General features: G+C 43.5%; 1 protein-coding gene across 2 annotated transcripts in view; it reads right to left on the bottom strand.

Annotated features, from left to right (window-relative positions):
• The window catches only part of GOLGA7B (golgin A7 family member B), a 211,592-nt gene that overhangs the window by 35,361 nt on the left and 158,508 nt on the right, over positions 1–17,723 (bottom strand). The window contains exon 1 of one of the 2 annotated variants that reach the window (XM_077258316.1): positions 7,126–7,511. The exons of the other annotated variant lie outside the window; for it this stretch is intronic. Within the exon in view, the coding sequence (XP_077114431.1) occupies positions 7,126–7,134 (9 nt within the window). The 5' untranslated portion in view covers positions 7,135–7,511. Of the gene's footprint in view, positions 1–7,125; positions 7,512–17,723 lie in introns of those variants that run through there. 2 annotated transcript variants of the gene reach the window in all.

The raw sequence follows: 17,723 nt of genomic DNA, 5'->3' as shown, positions 1-17,723 counted from the left end.
TTCTGGTAATGACCAGTCCAGTGTTTTCACCATGCTCACCTGTCTGTGGCCTGCCCTGACCCGCTCACTGTGTCATATATAATAATTCTGAGAATTATCCTCACTTTAGTCCCCCAAAAATTAATTGAATTTGCTACCTAAGGGGTCCACATCTTCTCAGGAAGGCTCATATCCTAATGGACAACATGTAATACTTGATTTTCCCTGTGGGGGAGCTGTAGGGAAATGAAACCCTTGCTTCCAGGTTAACACACATATCACTGGCTGTATATGAGCACTTTTTATTTTGTGTTTAGTGTAAAATATTACCTAAATGTATGAGTTTTCTAATCTTTTCCATGCACATGCTTTTTTGCTGATCTTTCCTGGAGGCTATTGAAGACAAATGAGATTCAATGTGATTCCTGTAGATAAACAACATCTGACAGAAAGCGATATTACTGCTCCTCTGCCCTGGGCAATGACTTAAGTATTCATCATGAAATGTATGGAAAAATTACTTCATTTTCAAATTGCACAGGTTTTACCAGATACATATACTCATAAATGGGGGAAAGGAACATCTGCCGGAGGCCATGTGGACTACTGTCCAATGACTCGGTGGTATCCTGACTGCATTTCATCTGCCTTACTGCAAAAGGAAAAGACTAGGGATGAACGAGCACTAAAGTGCTCGGAAGCTAGTTACTCAAATTTCCTAGTGCTTGGATGCATTTTAAGTAACAAGTATAAGGAGATTAAATGGTAAATCCGAGTATTTTTCCAGCAAACCCTACAAGAAGGTCTGATAGACAGTGAAATGTTGAAATTAATGGATGGAAAAAAGTGCTGAATGAAAGGAGAACAGCATGGGGAAGACCCCTGGAAGAATCTCCGACTCCCAGATCGCTCCTGAGAACAATAGTGTCATAGTTTTACTCCATTTTAAAGGACTGACATTAAAACATTCAAAAATCAAAGCGAAATTGGAGTTTACAGGGGAAAAAAAAAATTTGTTAAACATTTTTTCCTGGATAACGACTTGTATACAAGACAACATTTTAAAAGGATTTAAAAAATAATAATTTAGATGAACCAACATTTAAACTTTTATTAAAAAAAATTGGAAATTTCAGTCTAATTTATGAAGGAAACAAGAACTGCCAAAAATTTGATGGACGAGGGACTCAGATACACCCTGTATTAGACATAAAGGAGGGCCTCATACACATTCTGTTCAAATTCATGTAGTGGTACTCATATACTCATAAAAGCTATGTACTAAATAAAAAGCCTGAGAAAAATTAGAAGCAGGGTCATCCATACACCCTTGAAGGCACCAATTGTAGCATCTCATTCAAATGTGAAGAAAGTGTAATTGTGGTACTTCTGAACTCAAAGGCTCTGCACACAGGGCAAAGCCATAAAAAAATTCTAAGGACAGTCATCCACAGATGCTAGAAGGCAACAACTGGTGAGCCTCATTCAAATATTGAAGATTAAAAACTTTATGTACTGCTGTCATCTTGTGGTGTGGAAAAGTAGGGGCTAATGCAAGCTTTGTTCATTTTTATCATAATGAGCTTTCGGTTGACAGGCGAAAGCGCCTGTCTGTTATCTGTTCTGGTATAGCACCATTCTGGTAGACCTCTCCACTTCATGAAGAAGTGATGAAAGGTTCTCCTTGTAGCATGGGTCTTGCAGGGAGACCAACCAGTACTCTTTTTTGCCCAAGATGAATATAACGCGAGTGACACGGGAAAGAGAGAGGGAAATAAAGTCGGCCATATTTACCACGGTCCCTACAGCCATCACTTCCCTGTCTCCAGCATGACCACCAGTCTACCATGTCTTCCTCCTTATCCCCTCCTAAGCTCATCTACGAAGGAGAGACGGGACAAACCTGGTGTGGATGCTAGCCCCTGTTGCTCTTCCTAGCTCATGTTCCTCTTCTTCCTCATTGCTACTCAATTCACAATGAGCAAATGAGATGCGGCTGGGCTGGGTAGTACTTCCTCTGTCTCATGTCTTCCTCTATCTCCACCTGGTCTACATACAAATCTTCATGCTTAATGGTCAGCAGCCAGTGTTTAAGTAGGCACAGAAGAAGCATCATTGTGCGGATTATGGCATCATCGCCACTCAACATCCATGTGGAGTCCTCAAAGTCTTGGAGAACAGCCTCCACAATATCCACTGAATGTGTAGTCAGAGAAATGTAGCGTCCTTGGCCATAAGCACTTGTCCACATGTTGGTCGTTAAGTGGACAATCCCAGTAAGTGCATTGGTAAGGAAATGGGTGATGTTCCTGGACACGTGCTGGTACAAGGCAGGGATGCCACATCGGGAGAAATAGTGGTGGCTAGGGACAGAGCCTCAAGGGACAGTTGCCGCCATGAGTAGTAAAATCTCCGTATCTACAAGCCTAAGTGACAACATTTTCACAGCAAGCAGCCTGGAATTGTGCCCGTTTAACATTTGGACCTGTGGGTTGGTGAGCTTGGGAACTTTATTCTTCATCCCAAGGCCTGGAGTAGTGACAGCTGAACGCTCTGCTGGGACAAGGATTTGGAAGTGCCCGATGATGGTGCCTCAGAATGTGGAAGGACAAGTGCTGGGGGAGGCATCTGCGCCAGATTCATGGACAGGGATTGGCAAGCATCTAGCACAGGGGAAGAGTCAGTGGTGTCATCTGCTGGCACCAATTGTAGACCCAGGTGTTCCACCCACCCATGTCAACTGCCTGATCATGCTGGCGGTGGTTGGGCTCTTAGTGGTCTGGCCCCAGCTGATCTTGGCATGGCGCAGGTTGCAAATTACCATTTTTTTAGTCTCAGAATGCTTTAAAGAAAAAAAAAAGTCCCAGAGTGGTGAACACTAGTGATGAGCGAGTGTATTCATTGCTCGGGTTTTTTCGAGCACGCTGGGGTGACCTCCGAGTATTTGTAACTGCTCAGAGATTTAGTTTTCATCACGGCAGCTGAATGATTTACAGCTACTAGCCAGGCTGAGTATATGTGGAGATTGCCTGGTTGCTAGGGAATCCCCACATGTAATCAAGCAGGCTAGTAGCTGTAAATCTTTCAGCTGCCGCGATGAAAACTAAATCTCCGAGCAGTCAAATACTCGGTGGTCACCAGAGAGTGCTCGGGAAAACCCGAGCAGCAACTACACTCGCTCATCACTAGTGAACACCAAACTCTTTGAAGGAGAAATTCACGAGTGTCGGTACTCTACGGAACAGTTGCGTGCCTTCTCCCTCTGGTCACCCCACTGCCTCTTCCTGCCTGTTTTGGTGCTGCTGATCCCTTCCCCTTAGTGCTGCTGGCCTTGCTCTGCATGACAGCTTCCCAGGTTGGGTTGCTGACTGTCATCCACCACGTGGTCTTCCACCGCTGCACCCTAGTCCTCCTTACTTTGTGACTCATCATTATCTACCTCCTTAGACAAAATTTGCCATTCACCACCGTTATCTTCTTGTGACTGCTCTCAGTTTTGCACATCACTAAATAGCATGTCTTTCTGTCCCTCTTGGAGCATACAGGGTGAGATGCCACAATCGAGAAATGATGATGATGTAAAGAGCTACTCGGAGTGTCCTAGTGCGGAATTACTGGTCTCCTGGGACTCAACATGGTCGGAGGAAGGAGGATCAGGGTGAGGATTAAGTGATCCAGACTCTTAGGAGGCGAGACTGGACCGTGTGGAAGACTTTGTGGTGCTGGCAAGCATGCTGGAAGCATTATATGCTATCCAACTGACCACCTGCTCGCATTGATGTGGCTTCAGAAGTGGTGTCCTGTGCCTCCCTGCAAAATGGGACAGAAAGCTATGTGTCGGTGATGGACATGCTTCTTGTGCTCCAGCAACAGACGCAGTCGCACCTACGTGCAGCATCAACATTTCCACTTCCTCGTCCCTTAGTTCAGGTTGTCGGACTGCAACATTTCTGATATTGATGACCAATCCTGTGCATAGGCCATTCATATATCAGTTATGGGCAACCCCTTTAAAGTTTAACCTGCCCAATATCGGTTGGTCCTGCTGAAATTAGAAAGCTTGGGGGACTGTAAGGTGTAAAAGGGGTCTTTACTGATTGTGTATTTCTGACTGCTAGAAACTTGATGGTCCCTAGAACAAAAGTGGCCAGTCACTTTAATTATTTTCTTTTCACAGTGTCACTCAAAAAATATCCCTCTTGACAAAGTGGATGGCTAATGGGCCAATGCCACAGTACTGAAAAATACTAGACCAGAGTTCTGCACTTTACTTAGTCCCAACATTCTAAGGGTTGGTGGGTCCCAGGGGATGCACCCCATAGATAGACCATTGCTTACAGTAGTAGGAAACCTCATTTAATAAGTTTACAAGCAGTGACTTGGGTACATTTTTACAAAATAGTCAAAAGAAATAATTGCAAAGAAAAGCAAGTGAATAACTATGGAAACCACAAGGAATAATAAAAGTATGAGAACCTAATGTGAAGCCAATGAGTAGGAAGATAAACTACTAGCATACTTCATAAGATTATAAGATCACTGAAATTATTTCTGTACTTTTGCCAAAATAAAATATGGTAGAACTTTAGATGCATAACATTAAACCTCCAAAAGTAACAAAGGCAGCGAAGAAGAGGTAAAGCAGGAAGACATTAGTCCCCAGGAGAAGTCTCAGGGCCTCAGGTGAGAACATCGCTGGACAGGTGTACAGAGCTTTGTCCATTTACAGTGCTCAGAATAACCTGCATACATACAGTAGGGATCCCCATGTGCTCACAGATTTTTAACAAAACAGCTGCATCCTCAATCTGAGACCCTCAAAATAGCCTTTGGAGATTGAGCACAAACATTTAAAGAGAACAGGTCAAGTTAGCTTTCTGAGGCAGAAAAAAAATGGATATGGAGACACTGAGCTCGGTCTTGCTTTCCAGACCCTCCTTCAAAAGAAACCTGCGAGTCAGTCTTCACTGAAAAATCCCGAAAACTCTACTCTCTTTGCCCACCCAAAGAGACTGACAGATGCTCCTATACGAGTTTGTATACAGAATGAACTGTCAATCACAGTACAGTGGGGGGAAATAATTATTTGATCCCTTGCTGGTTTTATAAGTTTGCCCACTGACAAAGACATGAACCGTCTATAATTTAAAGGGTAGGCTAATTTTAACATTGAGAGATATCTATCAAAAATAAAATCCAGAAAATCACATTGTATAAATTATATAAATGTATTTGCATTTTGCAGTGAGAAATAAGTATTTAATCCCTCTGGCAAATAAGACTTAATACTTGGTGGCAAAACCCTTGTTGGCAAGCACAGCAGTCAGACATTTTTTTGTAGCTGATGAGGTTTGCACACATGTCAGGAGGAATTTTGGTCCACTCCTCTTTGCAGATCAAATCATTAAGATTTTGAGGCTGTTGCTTGGCAACTCGGAGCTTCAACTCCCTCCATAGGTTTTCTATGGGATTAAGGTCTGGAGACTGGCTGGGCCACTCCATGACCTTAATGTGCTTCCCTTTCAGCCACTCCTTTGTTGCCTTGGCTGTATGTTTTGGGTCATTGTCTTGCTGGAAGACCCAGTGATGACCCATTTTTAATGTCCTAGCAGAGGGAAGGAGGTTGTCACTCAGGATTTTACGGTAAATGGCTCTATCCTTTCACCCTTTGATGCAGTGAAGTAGTCCTGTGCCCTTAGCAGAGAAACACCCCACCAAAACAATGTTTCCTCCTCCATGCTTGACAGTGGGGATGGTGTTCTTTCGGTCATAGGCAGCATTTCTCTTCCTTCAAACACAGTGAGTTGAGTTAATGTCAAAGACCTCATTTTTTTTCTCATCTGACCACAGCACCTTCTCCCAATCACTCACAGAATCATCCAGGTGTTCATTGGCAAACTTCAGAAGGGCCTGCACATGTGCCTTCTTGAGCAGGGGGACCTTGCGGGCACTGCAGGATTTAAAACCTTTGCGGCGTAATGTGTTACCAATGGTTTTTCTTGGTGACAGTGGTCCCAGCTGCCTTGAGATTATTAACAAATCCACCCCGTGTACTTTTTGGCTGATCCCTTACCTTCTCTTATATTATACATGCATACAAACACACTTTTTTTTGTAAAAACTAAAATAACGGTGCTGGTTTTGTAAACTGGAAAACCAAATACCTATGTTGGTCAGATTATCTTATTTTTACATAAAAGAACACACACCCAATTTTTGCCTTACACTGAAATACTAATGGTGTGTCCAACCCGTCATAAAAGGGAGACCCCTTTAACCAAGGGGTAGGACTTGGCACCCATTACTTTATATTGACACCACTGATAGAATGGTTTATCCAATATATTAAAGTGCAGACAATCTTAATAAAAATAACACATTTTACTTTATAGATACTATGGCCATTCATATGTTATCCTTGTACATGAGATCAGGTCATTGCTTCATCCTTTAAAGCCATTACAAAAGTTGACTTTTTTTTTTTTTTTTGCTTCCTTCATGCAGCGTTCACACATTCTATCATATCTACTGCATAAATATTCATAGCCAAATCCGAAAAGTAGCTCATGCTGAAATATTGCATTTAGGATTTCAATGTAACATTACACCTACAAAAAGGAGGAATCGAGTTATTATATTCGAGGCCATGCGATAACTTAAAGGGGAGTTTCCAGTGAAAACGGACTGATTGGTGGGGTTCTTCCAACCACTGATGAGCAGAATACAGAATTGTTATCCCTTCTACAACACGTAGCAGCAGGTGGGACGCCCGACCACTACTCTATTTGTTCTCTATGGGGGCTACCGGAAAAAGACGCTCGGCAGTCCCAAAGGAATGAATGGAGCGGAGGTCGAGCATGTGCACTGCTGCTCCATTCTAACAACGCAGGTCCCGGAAGTCAAACCCCACCAATCCCTTTAAGTGCTAGTGTAGTAGAGGCTAATCAGTATAGTAATATTTTCCTATAATAACTCATGATAGTTATGGGTGTGCAAGAATGCATTATTAGCGCCATTTTTAAGGCTCATGACTGACCACAATTCCTACTCAGTCCCCTAGAACCGATCCATTGCAGAAATCAGTAGCTCCAACTTCCACCCCATACAGCTTGCACTCATTAGCAGTATTACACGCGGATTCTGTACCTCGGCCATGTTTGGTGCAGGGATCAGACACAGGCAGGGGAGGCTGCAGGTCCCGGCACAGGATTGGGGAGAGATGCGGCTTCCTCCGGCTCTGCTGGCTGGGTCAGTGCTGCACCTGCTGCGGCTTTGTCCTTGGAGATCTTGCGGTGTCCCCTTGCCTGGATGGCTCACACCGGGCCCCTTGCACCCAGATCTGCGGCCGCCGCTGTCCCTGGTGCTGCAGACGCTCCTATCCGCGGCCGCCGGTGCTGTCCCTGGTGCTGACAGCTCTGGGCAGCTCCTGCTTCCTTCCCTCCGCTGCTGACAGCCAAGAACATCCGCACCGTCTTGTGCCGAGCTTGGAGGGAGTATGGGAGGAGCATGGCATCCTGGAGGCTACAGCCTGACACCTAGGGCAGACGTCAGCCCTCTCCTACTCACAGGCATGGGGCTAAAAGCCAAGCAGGGCTCAGAGCACTTAAAAAGGGGGCTGAGCACTTTACAGAACAAAAAATGCTCATCTTGCATGTGACATTGAAATGCACTGGGATTGCATGGCATATATAAAGCAATGGTCAATGCTTTACTAAAATGCATTTTATAGGGACTGTGCAAAGGTTTTTGGCAGGTGTTAAAAATGTGCTGAAAAGTAAGAACGCTAACAAATAAAAAAAACAAAAAAAAAAAAACAAAACATCATATTGTTATGACCGCTAAAGCACATTCACACTGGTAGCATGCAAATCAGGGAGACAAATACCTGAAAGTGACAGGTCCCTGTTCAGACCTTGAAAAACCCTACTTTGACCCTGGTGGGTTCCTGCCTGATCGCGGAGGTTGATACCCTTAGATAATGCAATGTCTCCCCCACTCGATGGCGGACTTACCCTGAATGTCCTTAGCAGCTCCTATAATCACTAGAGTAGCAACTCCCTAAGGAATAAGGCTACGTTCACATTTGCGTTGTGCGCCGCAGCGTCGGCGCCGCAACGCACAACGCAAACAAAAACGCCGCAAAACGCATGCACAACGCTGCGTTTTGCGCCGCATGCGTCCTTTTTTTCATTGATTTTGGACGCAGCAAAAATGCAACTTGCTGCGTCCGGACGCGGGCGCCGCAGTGACGCATGCGGCGCAAAACGCAAGTGCGACGCATGTCCATGCGCCCCATGTTAAATATAGGGGCGCATGACGCATGCGGCGACGCTGCGGGGCCCGACGCTGCGGCGCTGACCGCAAATGTGAACGTAGACTAAAGGAAACACACACACCAGCTGCAAACAGCAAAGCGAATTAATCCAACAAGACTATGACCAGCAAGAAACGGTATATAAAAGCTGCACCTGAAAGGTGATAGGACAGAGTAAATGGAAAACAACTGGTACCCAAAACTGACAAAGATAACAAAACTAAAGCACCCAAAGAAAAGGTGTAACTGCTGTAGCTCAGCAGGAAGAGACGCTGACCCCAGAACATAGGATCAAGTGTTCCAATCCAGACTCATGACAAATCTATTCACTGCTAGGCTAACACTTCTTCCGCTTGTCCAAGATTCACGCCTTTGGACCAAGTTTGCACAAGCGGAAGAAATAATAAGTAAGAGTGCAGCAGCCAATAGCGGCCAATGATTGTCTGCAGGCAGGGGTGTAACTGCAACAGGTGCAGGGGTTGCAGTCGCACCCGGGCCCTGGAGCCTAGGGGGCCCTAAAATTCCATTTGGCCTATAGAAAAAGACTATTGCTATTAAAGATTTAAAATATTTGGGGGCCCATGAGTTTCAAGTTACGCCACTGTCTGCAGGATTGGGAGACCCAGCGTTGACATCACTGGAATGCTGCCGGCACAGGAGATTAGTATATATTTTTCTTATAAGGCCGGAGACACACTGGTGCGAGATACGGCCGAGTCTCGCTGGTTAAAAGCAAGCTGTGGCACCAGCACTCCGGAGTGGAGCGTGCAGCTCCATGTATTGCTATGCAGCTGCACGCTCCGCTCCGGAGTGCAGGTGCCCCAGCTTGCTTTTAACCAGCGAGACTCAGCCGTATCTCGCACCAGTGTGTCTCCGGTCTAAGAGTAACTATTTCATTTATAAATGGGATTGTGAAGGTAGTCGTCTACATCACCTCACCCTCCAAATTACCTGCAGGTGAAGATGCAGACTAGGTGGACATGACATTAATGTCATTGGTATTGACCCAGGAGTGCACTATTTTTGAGTAATGTCACGGTGTCATCTTTGACTGGCCCAAGGATACTGTGAGTGACAGCTCAGCAGCCCTATGGGATCTGCAGTGTGCTGGACTGTCAGTTTGGCGAGCTACAGTACAGTCATCTAATATGATCCCGGTGTATGCTAAGCTGTCAGCATTTTTGTTGAGCAGCCCTGCTGCTCAATATGGCCTAGCCTGCAGGAGTTTCCCCAGTTGCTTCCCATCCTTAATTATTTACTAGCTACTTAGTTGGCTAGCTGTGAGCAGTCCAGTGTCAGTTTTAGCTTTGCTTTGTTAGGTGAGTGTGTGCGCCTAGCCCTGTGTCTCTTTTCTCTGATCTTGTTGCCGGACCTAGCATTTGTTGTGACAGTTAGTATGGATTATCCCTTCTGCTCTTGATGCTCTGACTTCAGGTATCTGACCCCGGACTTGGCCTCTGACTATCAGTTTGTCTTACTCTCTTTTCTTGACATACCTTCCAGGCATTTGACCCTGAACTGTTTCCTGACCACACCTTTGTCTCACCCCACTGTACTACAACATTTCCTGGTATCTGACCTCAGACCGCCTCACTATCCTGTTTCATGGCTTGTCTGAATAGTGACTCAGCATTACAATTAAAATTCCTTAAACTTTCACCTCTTCCGACAAGCCTACACCCTGCAGTGATCCTTAGTCTGCTGAACCGCCGCACAACCAGCTCTACCCTCTTCTAGTGTATCCTCACCCATCCCCGTAGACTGTGAGCCATCGCGGGCAGGGTCCTCTCTCCTTCTTGTGTGTGCCTTGTTTTTGCTCATGTTCATTGTGCTTGTCTATATCTGCCCCTTTCACATGTAAAGCGCCATGGAATAAATGGTGCTATAAAAATGTATAATAATATTTAACTCTTCCCATTAACGGCCCTGCTGTAGCAGCCGGTAAGCGGGTCCATGCTAGGCGCTTGGCTTTCTAATGACACCCAGGCTCAAAATAGGCCAATACTGTAAAAAACACTAATCCCAGAAGTTCAATTCCTTCATAGTAATGAGCAACTGTGGCTTCTTTTTTTCATCTTCAATGACCCTTACGGTATCATCACAAAATGCCAATTGGCTGCCATACCAGTCCAAGACATAACAATGGCCTCCTTCTTTGCCAGGAAGCCAATAAGGATGTGATACACTGCCCATTAGTATATTAGGTTTATTGTTTCAGTGTGTGATGAGTAAGTGATCAGACGAACGGCCAAGTCCCCTTGTGGTACCAATGAAATATAGAAAGATAATTGCCACAAAGTATAACTAATAAAAACACATTTTCCCTTACAAACCTTTTTCAATATAGAAGAAAATGAATAAAACACGCATTATTGATATACAATACAGAGCAAAAGTTTGGACACACCTTCTCATTTAAAGATTTTTCTGTATTTTCATGACTATGAAAATTGTACATTCAAACTGAAGGAATCAAAACTATTAATTACCACATGTGGAATTATATACTTAACAAAAAAGTGTGAAACAACTGAAAATATGTCTCATATTCTAGGTTCTTCAAAGTAGACACCTTTTGCTTTGATGACTGCTTTGCACACTCTTGGCATTCTCTTGATGAGCTTCAAGAGGTAGTCACCGGGAATGGTCTTCCAACAATCTTGAAGGAGTTCCCAGAGATGCTTAGCACTTGTTGGCCCTTTTGCCTTCACTCTGCGGTCCAGCTCACCCCAAACCATCTCGATTGGGTTCAGGTCTGGTGACTGTGGAGGCCAGGTCATCTGGCGTAGCACCCCATCACTCTCCTTCTTGGTCAAATAGCCCTTACACAGCCTGGAGGAGTGTTTGACAGTCATTGTCCTGTTGAAAAATAAATAATGGTCCAACTAAACGCAAACCGGATGGAATAGCATGCCGCTGCAAGATGCTGTGGTAGCCATGCTGATTCAGTAGGCCTTCAATTTTGAATAAATCCCCAACAGTGTCACCAGCAAAGCACCCCCACACCATCACACCTCCTCCTCCATGCTTCACGGTGGGAACCAGGCATGTAGAGTCCATCCGTTCACCTTTTCTGCGTCGCACAAAGACACGGTGGTTGAAACCAAAGATCTCAAATTTGGACTCATCAGACCAAAGCACAGATTTCCACTGGTCTAATGTCCATTCTTTGTGTTCTTTAGCCCAAACAAGTCTCCTCTGCTTGTTGCCTGTCCTTAGCAGTGGTTTCCTAGCAGCTATTTTACCATGAAGGCCTGCTGCACAAAGTCTCCTCTTAACAGTTGTTGTAGAGATGTGTCTGCTGCTGGAACGCTGTGTGGCATTGACCTGGTCTCTAATCTGAGCTGCTGTTAACCTGCGATTTCTGAGGCTGGTGACTCGGATAAACTTATCCTCAGAAGCAGAGGTGACTCTTGGTCTTCCTTTCCTGGGGCGGTCCTCATGTGAGCCAGTGTCTTTGTAGCGCTTGATGGTTTTTGCCACTGCACTTGGGGACGCTTTCAAAGTTTGCCCAATTTTTCGGACTGACTGATCTTCATTTCTTAAGGTAATGATGGCCACTTGTTTTTCTTTACTTTTTTGGAAGACGATTCCCGGTGACTACCTCTTGAAGCTCATCAAGAGAATGCCAAGAGTGTGCAAAGCAGTCATCAAAGCAAAAGGTGGCTACTTTGAAGAACCTAGAATATAAGACATAAGACATAATTTCAGTTGTTTCACACTTTTTTGTTAAGTATATAATTCCACATGTGTTAATTCATAGGTTTGATGCCTTCAGTGTGAACGTACAATTTTCATAGTCATGAAAATACAGAAAAATCATTAAATGAGAAGGTGTGTCCAAACTTTTGGTCTGTACTATATATATATTTATATTATATATCTTTCACCTTGCTCTATGAATTTGGTGCTGTAATTATACTGATCATGTTATTTATAATCCACTACAAATGCTAACCTCCCCCCCTCCACTTGCAAGAAAAAAACATAAAATTGTACCACATCCTGCCCTTATATATTGTCTTCAAAATAGTAAAGTGTATTGCTGCTCACTAAGGGGTTAAATAATAAAGTTTGGATGCATGCAGCCATAACTAGAAGTAATTGGTGGCATCACATGGACATGAAGCCTTACGTGGTGGTCATTCACGACATGGAGTGACCAGGTTCTCCTGAGTGCGAAACACTCTCTACATACATAGGGGTCTATGAGACCCCCCTCAGTTACATTTTGTACATTGCCATTTGGCAATTCTCAATTCAGTAAAATACATTAGATGATTCGGTTAAGATGACTAAATTACACTTCACCGGCACCAAGTCACAAACTTGGAAAATCAATTATCCAAATGGCAAATTGATTTGTTGCTGCTGCCGCTTCCATGGAGAAGGAAATAAAAGAACTGCATCTAATCAAAACCAAGCGCTGTTCTTATAGGATTCCTGATACAACCCTACCATGGGAGATCCGATTTTCTTGGTCTGTATCGGACATGTTGCTGCCAACTCACCTCTGTCCATTTTTAGTAAGACCATCTAGTACTTTCTTTATCTAAAAGTGTCAAAGGCAGAAAGAAAATTAAGTCCTTCTGCCAAGGATATCCTAATCCTTTCCAAAATGGGGGAGGAAATGCAACACTTTCCTATGAACGCATTTGGCTTTTAAGTGGTTTATACATTTCATTAATCTTAGAAAAAGAGATAATTATGCTCACACTGCAATTTCATCAAAAAGAGCTTTTAAGAAAAAAAAAAAAAAAAAAAATCATCATGTCCTAGAAAAAAAAAAGAATAAATTAATATTCTGGAGACGTTGCATTACAATTTCTTAATTTATATCTATTACCTGCATTATTTCTTCCACAAGCTTCTGGACCCTACTGCAAGGTTTGTACGAGAGCTCTTGATTGATGGTATTGGTCTCCTCATAAAGGGTCTTTTGGTGGCCACACACTTTATCTAAATGCTAAAGATCCCTGGAGCAGGACATCCTTAGAAGAATAACCCTTAGGACGTGCAAGCTGTGATGTGGGGCCTCCAGGGACGTTACGATCGTGGTCATAGAGGGTGCAACCGATCAGGCCCGTGTGGGAGAGGGCCCGCCAACGCCAGTGCCCACTTCAGCTGGATGTGCATCCGAGGTGCAATACAGGGTGCTGACCAGAGACCGGCAGCCGACATCAGCGTGCCCTTGACTGTCATGTGCTGCCTGTCGCTGTCAGCTGACAAGAAGAGTGGGCAGCTTTACCATCTGAGAAAATAAAGAACCTCATCCACAACTACCACAAAAGACTTCAAGCTGTCATTGATGTTAGAGGGGGCAACACATGGTATTAAGAAATGGGGTATGTGAACATTTGATGAGGGTCATTTGGATGTTTTGGGTTGTCATTATGGTTTAAAAAGACAAAACACAGTAGTTTGACAATAAATGGCTTCACCCAACCACTAACCATGAGTGGAGAAAAAGTTTTGGTGTTATCATTCATATTGTCTGAAAAATAGGCCAAGATACCAAAAATTCTGCTGAGGTATGTAAACTTTTGAGCACAACTGTATACCAGGATGGGTCCAGGAAGGGGGAAATGTATACCAGGATGGTAGACATATATATACCAGGATGGCAGACATATATATATACCAGGATGGGCACAGGATGAGGAACATTACTACATAATAAGGGGAGGTCAACATGTAGGTCATAAAAGGATTTAAGACTCTACAAGGGTTCATACATCTGACCAACATGTGGGGGATCTGGGTCTGGGGTCCAATTTTGCAACGAGGCCCATCGGATTCTAGTTACGCCGCTGGGGGCCTCCATGAATTGGACACGTCTTTCCAGCACATCTCACAAATATTGATTGAAGATTTGGGGTATTTGGAGAAAAGTCATCATCGCCTTCATCTCTTTTTATGTTCCTCATACCATTCCTGAACAGTTTTTGTAGTGTGGCAAGGTCATTGCAAAAGCCATTGCCATTAGGGGCTATTGCTGCCATAATGGGGTGGAATTGGCCTTAACAATGTTTAGGTAGATTTGGCACATGTCCCATCTAAGACCCAAGATCTCCCCCCCCCCCCCCGCCCAAGAACATTGCTCAGAGTGTTACACTGCCTCCACCAGCTCGTCTTTATCCCATAGTACGTCCTGACGTACCGTAAGGCACTGACTACCACATGCTGGAAACACACCACAAGATCAGCCATTTGGGGGATGCTCTGAGCCAAAGCCAAATTGTGAGGTGTAGATGATCCTTAGATTATCCCTCTCGTCTAACACATCAATTTCGAGACTACTTCAGAGACCATATGTATGACCCTACTTTTTACCAATGTTATTACTTCACCTGTCATAGTATGTATAGTATGTACATATGTAAGATGATCAGTTTGGTGTTCTGCAAGTCGCTGAACAATAGGGCTCTGCAAGAAGCTTAAAAGAGGGTCTGTTATTTGCTAAAAAAACAAACCAAAAAAAAAAAAATTAGTTAAATACCTTGTAAAGATCCCTTCTCCCCCTGGTTCTGCCGGTCTTTTTCTTTTTGCGCTGTGTCACTCCTTGGCAGAAATATTCATATTTGTAGCTTTTGGAGCGCAATATGTGAAATCTCTAGTTGTAGTCCAGCGGGGCATTTTTCACAGTTTTCTCACCTTGGCAGCTGATCTGGCAGTCTCAGATGCTGCCGAGCAGTAATTGACCGCTCCGACGCCGCTCTTGTCATGTCAGGTGTAATCCAATGTGGCAACAAGAAAAAAAACAATTATAGAACATAAGTTTTAGTCATTAAATTTTTTTTTCTTGCTGCCATATTGGATGATTTTTGGATCGTATTCGCCATCTTTTCTGGTGGATTTTTTCCTGCAACCCTGACACTGCAATTCTTGACGGGCACATGATGTTGTTAAGTCACATGTGTGCTGCAGCCGCTAATTATGTCATGCGAGCCCTACAGCCAATATGATGTCACCATTAGGAATCATAGTGCTGACATTCTAGGAGTGAGGCAAGTATAATATTATTTGTTATATGGAGGACTTAAAAGAAATCTGTCACTAGGTTTTTCCTACCACATCTGACAACAGGATGATGTAGGGGCAGAGACCTTAATTCCAGCAATGTTTCACGTACTGGGCTGCTTACTGTAGTTTTAAAAAAAAATTCTGTTTTATCTGCTGCAAATATAGCAGTGCTGTAAATACTAAATAATAGTAATAATAACCCCTCCCACAAAACTGATTGGAAACTGTGTACACTGTGCATAGGCAGGAAACGGCCAATCAGTGGTGGGACGGGGTTATACACAGTTCATGAATATGGAGCATGCTTAGTGATAATCTCCTACCGATAAAACTGTGATTTTATCAAAACTATAGCAAACAGCCTAGTAAGTAACATCACTAGAATCAGGGTCTCTGCCCCTATATTGTTCTGCTCTCAGATTAAGTGACAAAAACCTGGTGAAAAAGATTCCCTTTAAGCAGTTAAGAAGGGATTGTCTATGCCATCTAAAAGAAAAGCTGTCCCAACAATCCAGTGATTGCTGCAGAAAATCTCTGGCTGCTGGATCCCTTAAAAAGGAGCTTAGTCATATACACGGGTTATCATTTAATATAGGTTTTATCAATATATATTATATGAATTTATGGTTTAATCCAAGTCCAAAGATTGTAAACTGCTTTAATTGAATCAATTCTCCTCTCTGGATAATAGACCAAGTCCATAAAATCCTTGTGACCTCACGTAACATATGAACAGGGGTGATGTCTACAAGACAACCTGTTTAATTTTGTAAAAGCAAAAATGCACCAGACCATGAAGATAATAATAATAATAATAATAATAATAATAATAATAACCAGTCACTCAAACATTATTTCTGTGCACAATGACAAGTGACCCTGCATGTTCTAGCTGGAGGGTCTTAACGCCGCCCACGTTCGATCATAGTCAGAAATGGTTGGTAAAATAGCAATTTGCTAAACAAAAAATAAATAAAGCATGAAAATGAAGCAAGTGCAAGATATTTGTCAATCCGGTGTCATCAGGGCAGTAATGAGATATCGTCACCGGAGACTATATTCAGTAATCAGCAGTGGGATTTAACCAACTATTCATAGCGGGTTGTCATAGAGATTCTAACACTCCTACGGTATATGGTTTCCCACATTTACTCTGACTCATTGACACAGTTGCAGTCACCTGCCTTTCATGGTCTTTTTTTTCCCCCTCTTCCGAAAATGAAACATTACATCATTAATGAATGGTCCAAATCTTACTCAAGATGAACTCAGTTCCCATTTCAATGCACTGAATATAGAGAAAAATCAGAAGAAGAGTGGACATCGCAAAAGAGTGGGCATCGCAAAAGAGTGGGCATCGCAAAAGAGTGGGCATCGCAAAAGAGTGGGCATCGCAAAAGAGTGGGCATCGCAAAAGAGTGGGCATCGCAAAAGAGTGGGCATCGCTTCTTATTTTGTTCTTGCATATCTTTTGCATGGAGAAATAAGTGTTACATATTATGATTTTCATGTGTTATATTACAGATGTTTCTTTCCTTACCCTTCCTCTGGGTTCAACATATCTCAAGTTGACCAGTTTTGAAAAACTAAGCAAAACTTGATTTTGTGATACTCTGTCAAAAGATGCAGATGCTATAGGTGTCTTTATTTGGCCACGCAGTGGTTGTCATGTGATTGTTTTCAGCCCATTGGGGCTTTTAATAGAAAGTTACATTCATTAATTGAATTTATAGCGATAGAAATTGGAGTCTGGAATATAATTTCAATGTCAGTAGAAAGCACAGGCTATAAAGCACAGACTTTGTATTAGATCCATACTTTACTCCCTGGGTACGCTCAGGCAGGAGTCGTGCTCCAGTCTCCCGAGTTGCACATTGACTGGGGTCTTTTGGGCATTCAGTAGGGGTCTCGGGACCGATCTGCAGGCAATTTAAGTTCCTGCCAAATATGAAAAGTTTAGTTACTGCAAGATGCCCATTACTTGTTTGCAACGGCCACCACTTCCAACAGTGTCCTCCAACAATCAAACGTCTATGGCAGTGCCCAACCATACGAAAATGGACAATTGCATGTATGACGCTGAGACGAAGAGAGGGAATCCGAGTTGTCCGGTTGGCAGCTGGAGAGGAGGTGCAGAAGACTTACTTGACCCAGGAAAAATATGTTGTAGGTGGGAAAACAGTGTGGTGATACGGATTCACTCCCCCAGCACATCGAGACGGACATTGGTGACCTGTGGGAGCAAGGTCCATCTGTGGTAAGGAGAAAGCTAAGAGGCTGTTGGACCAGAGCTTGGAAGACCCAATTGTGAGGCCTATGCATTACTTAGGAGAGCGGTCTCTTGCTGAAGAGTATGAGTGAACCTTGGAGCAGAAAGGCTTTGAGAAAGGATTGGAATAATCTCTGA

The sequence above is a fragment of the Ranitomeya variabilis genome, chromosome 4, assembly GCF_051348905.1.
Source record: "Ranitomeya variabilis isolate aRanVar5 chromosome 4, aRanVar5.hap1, whole genome shotgun sequence".
Taxonomy (NCBI): domain Eukaryota; kingdom Metazoa; phylum Chordata; class Amphibia; order Anura; family Dendrobatidae; genus Ranitomeya; species Ranitomeya variabilis.
Note: the sequence above shows the minus strand (reverse complement) of the source record. Positions and strands in the feature narration are given on the sequence as shown.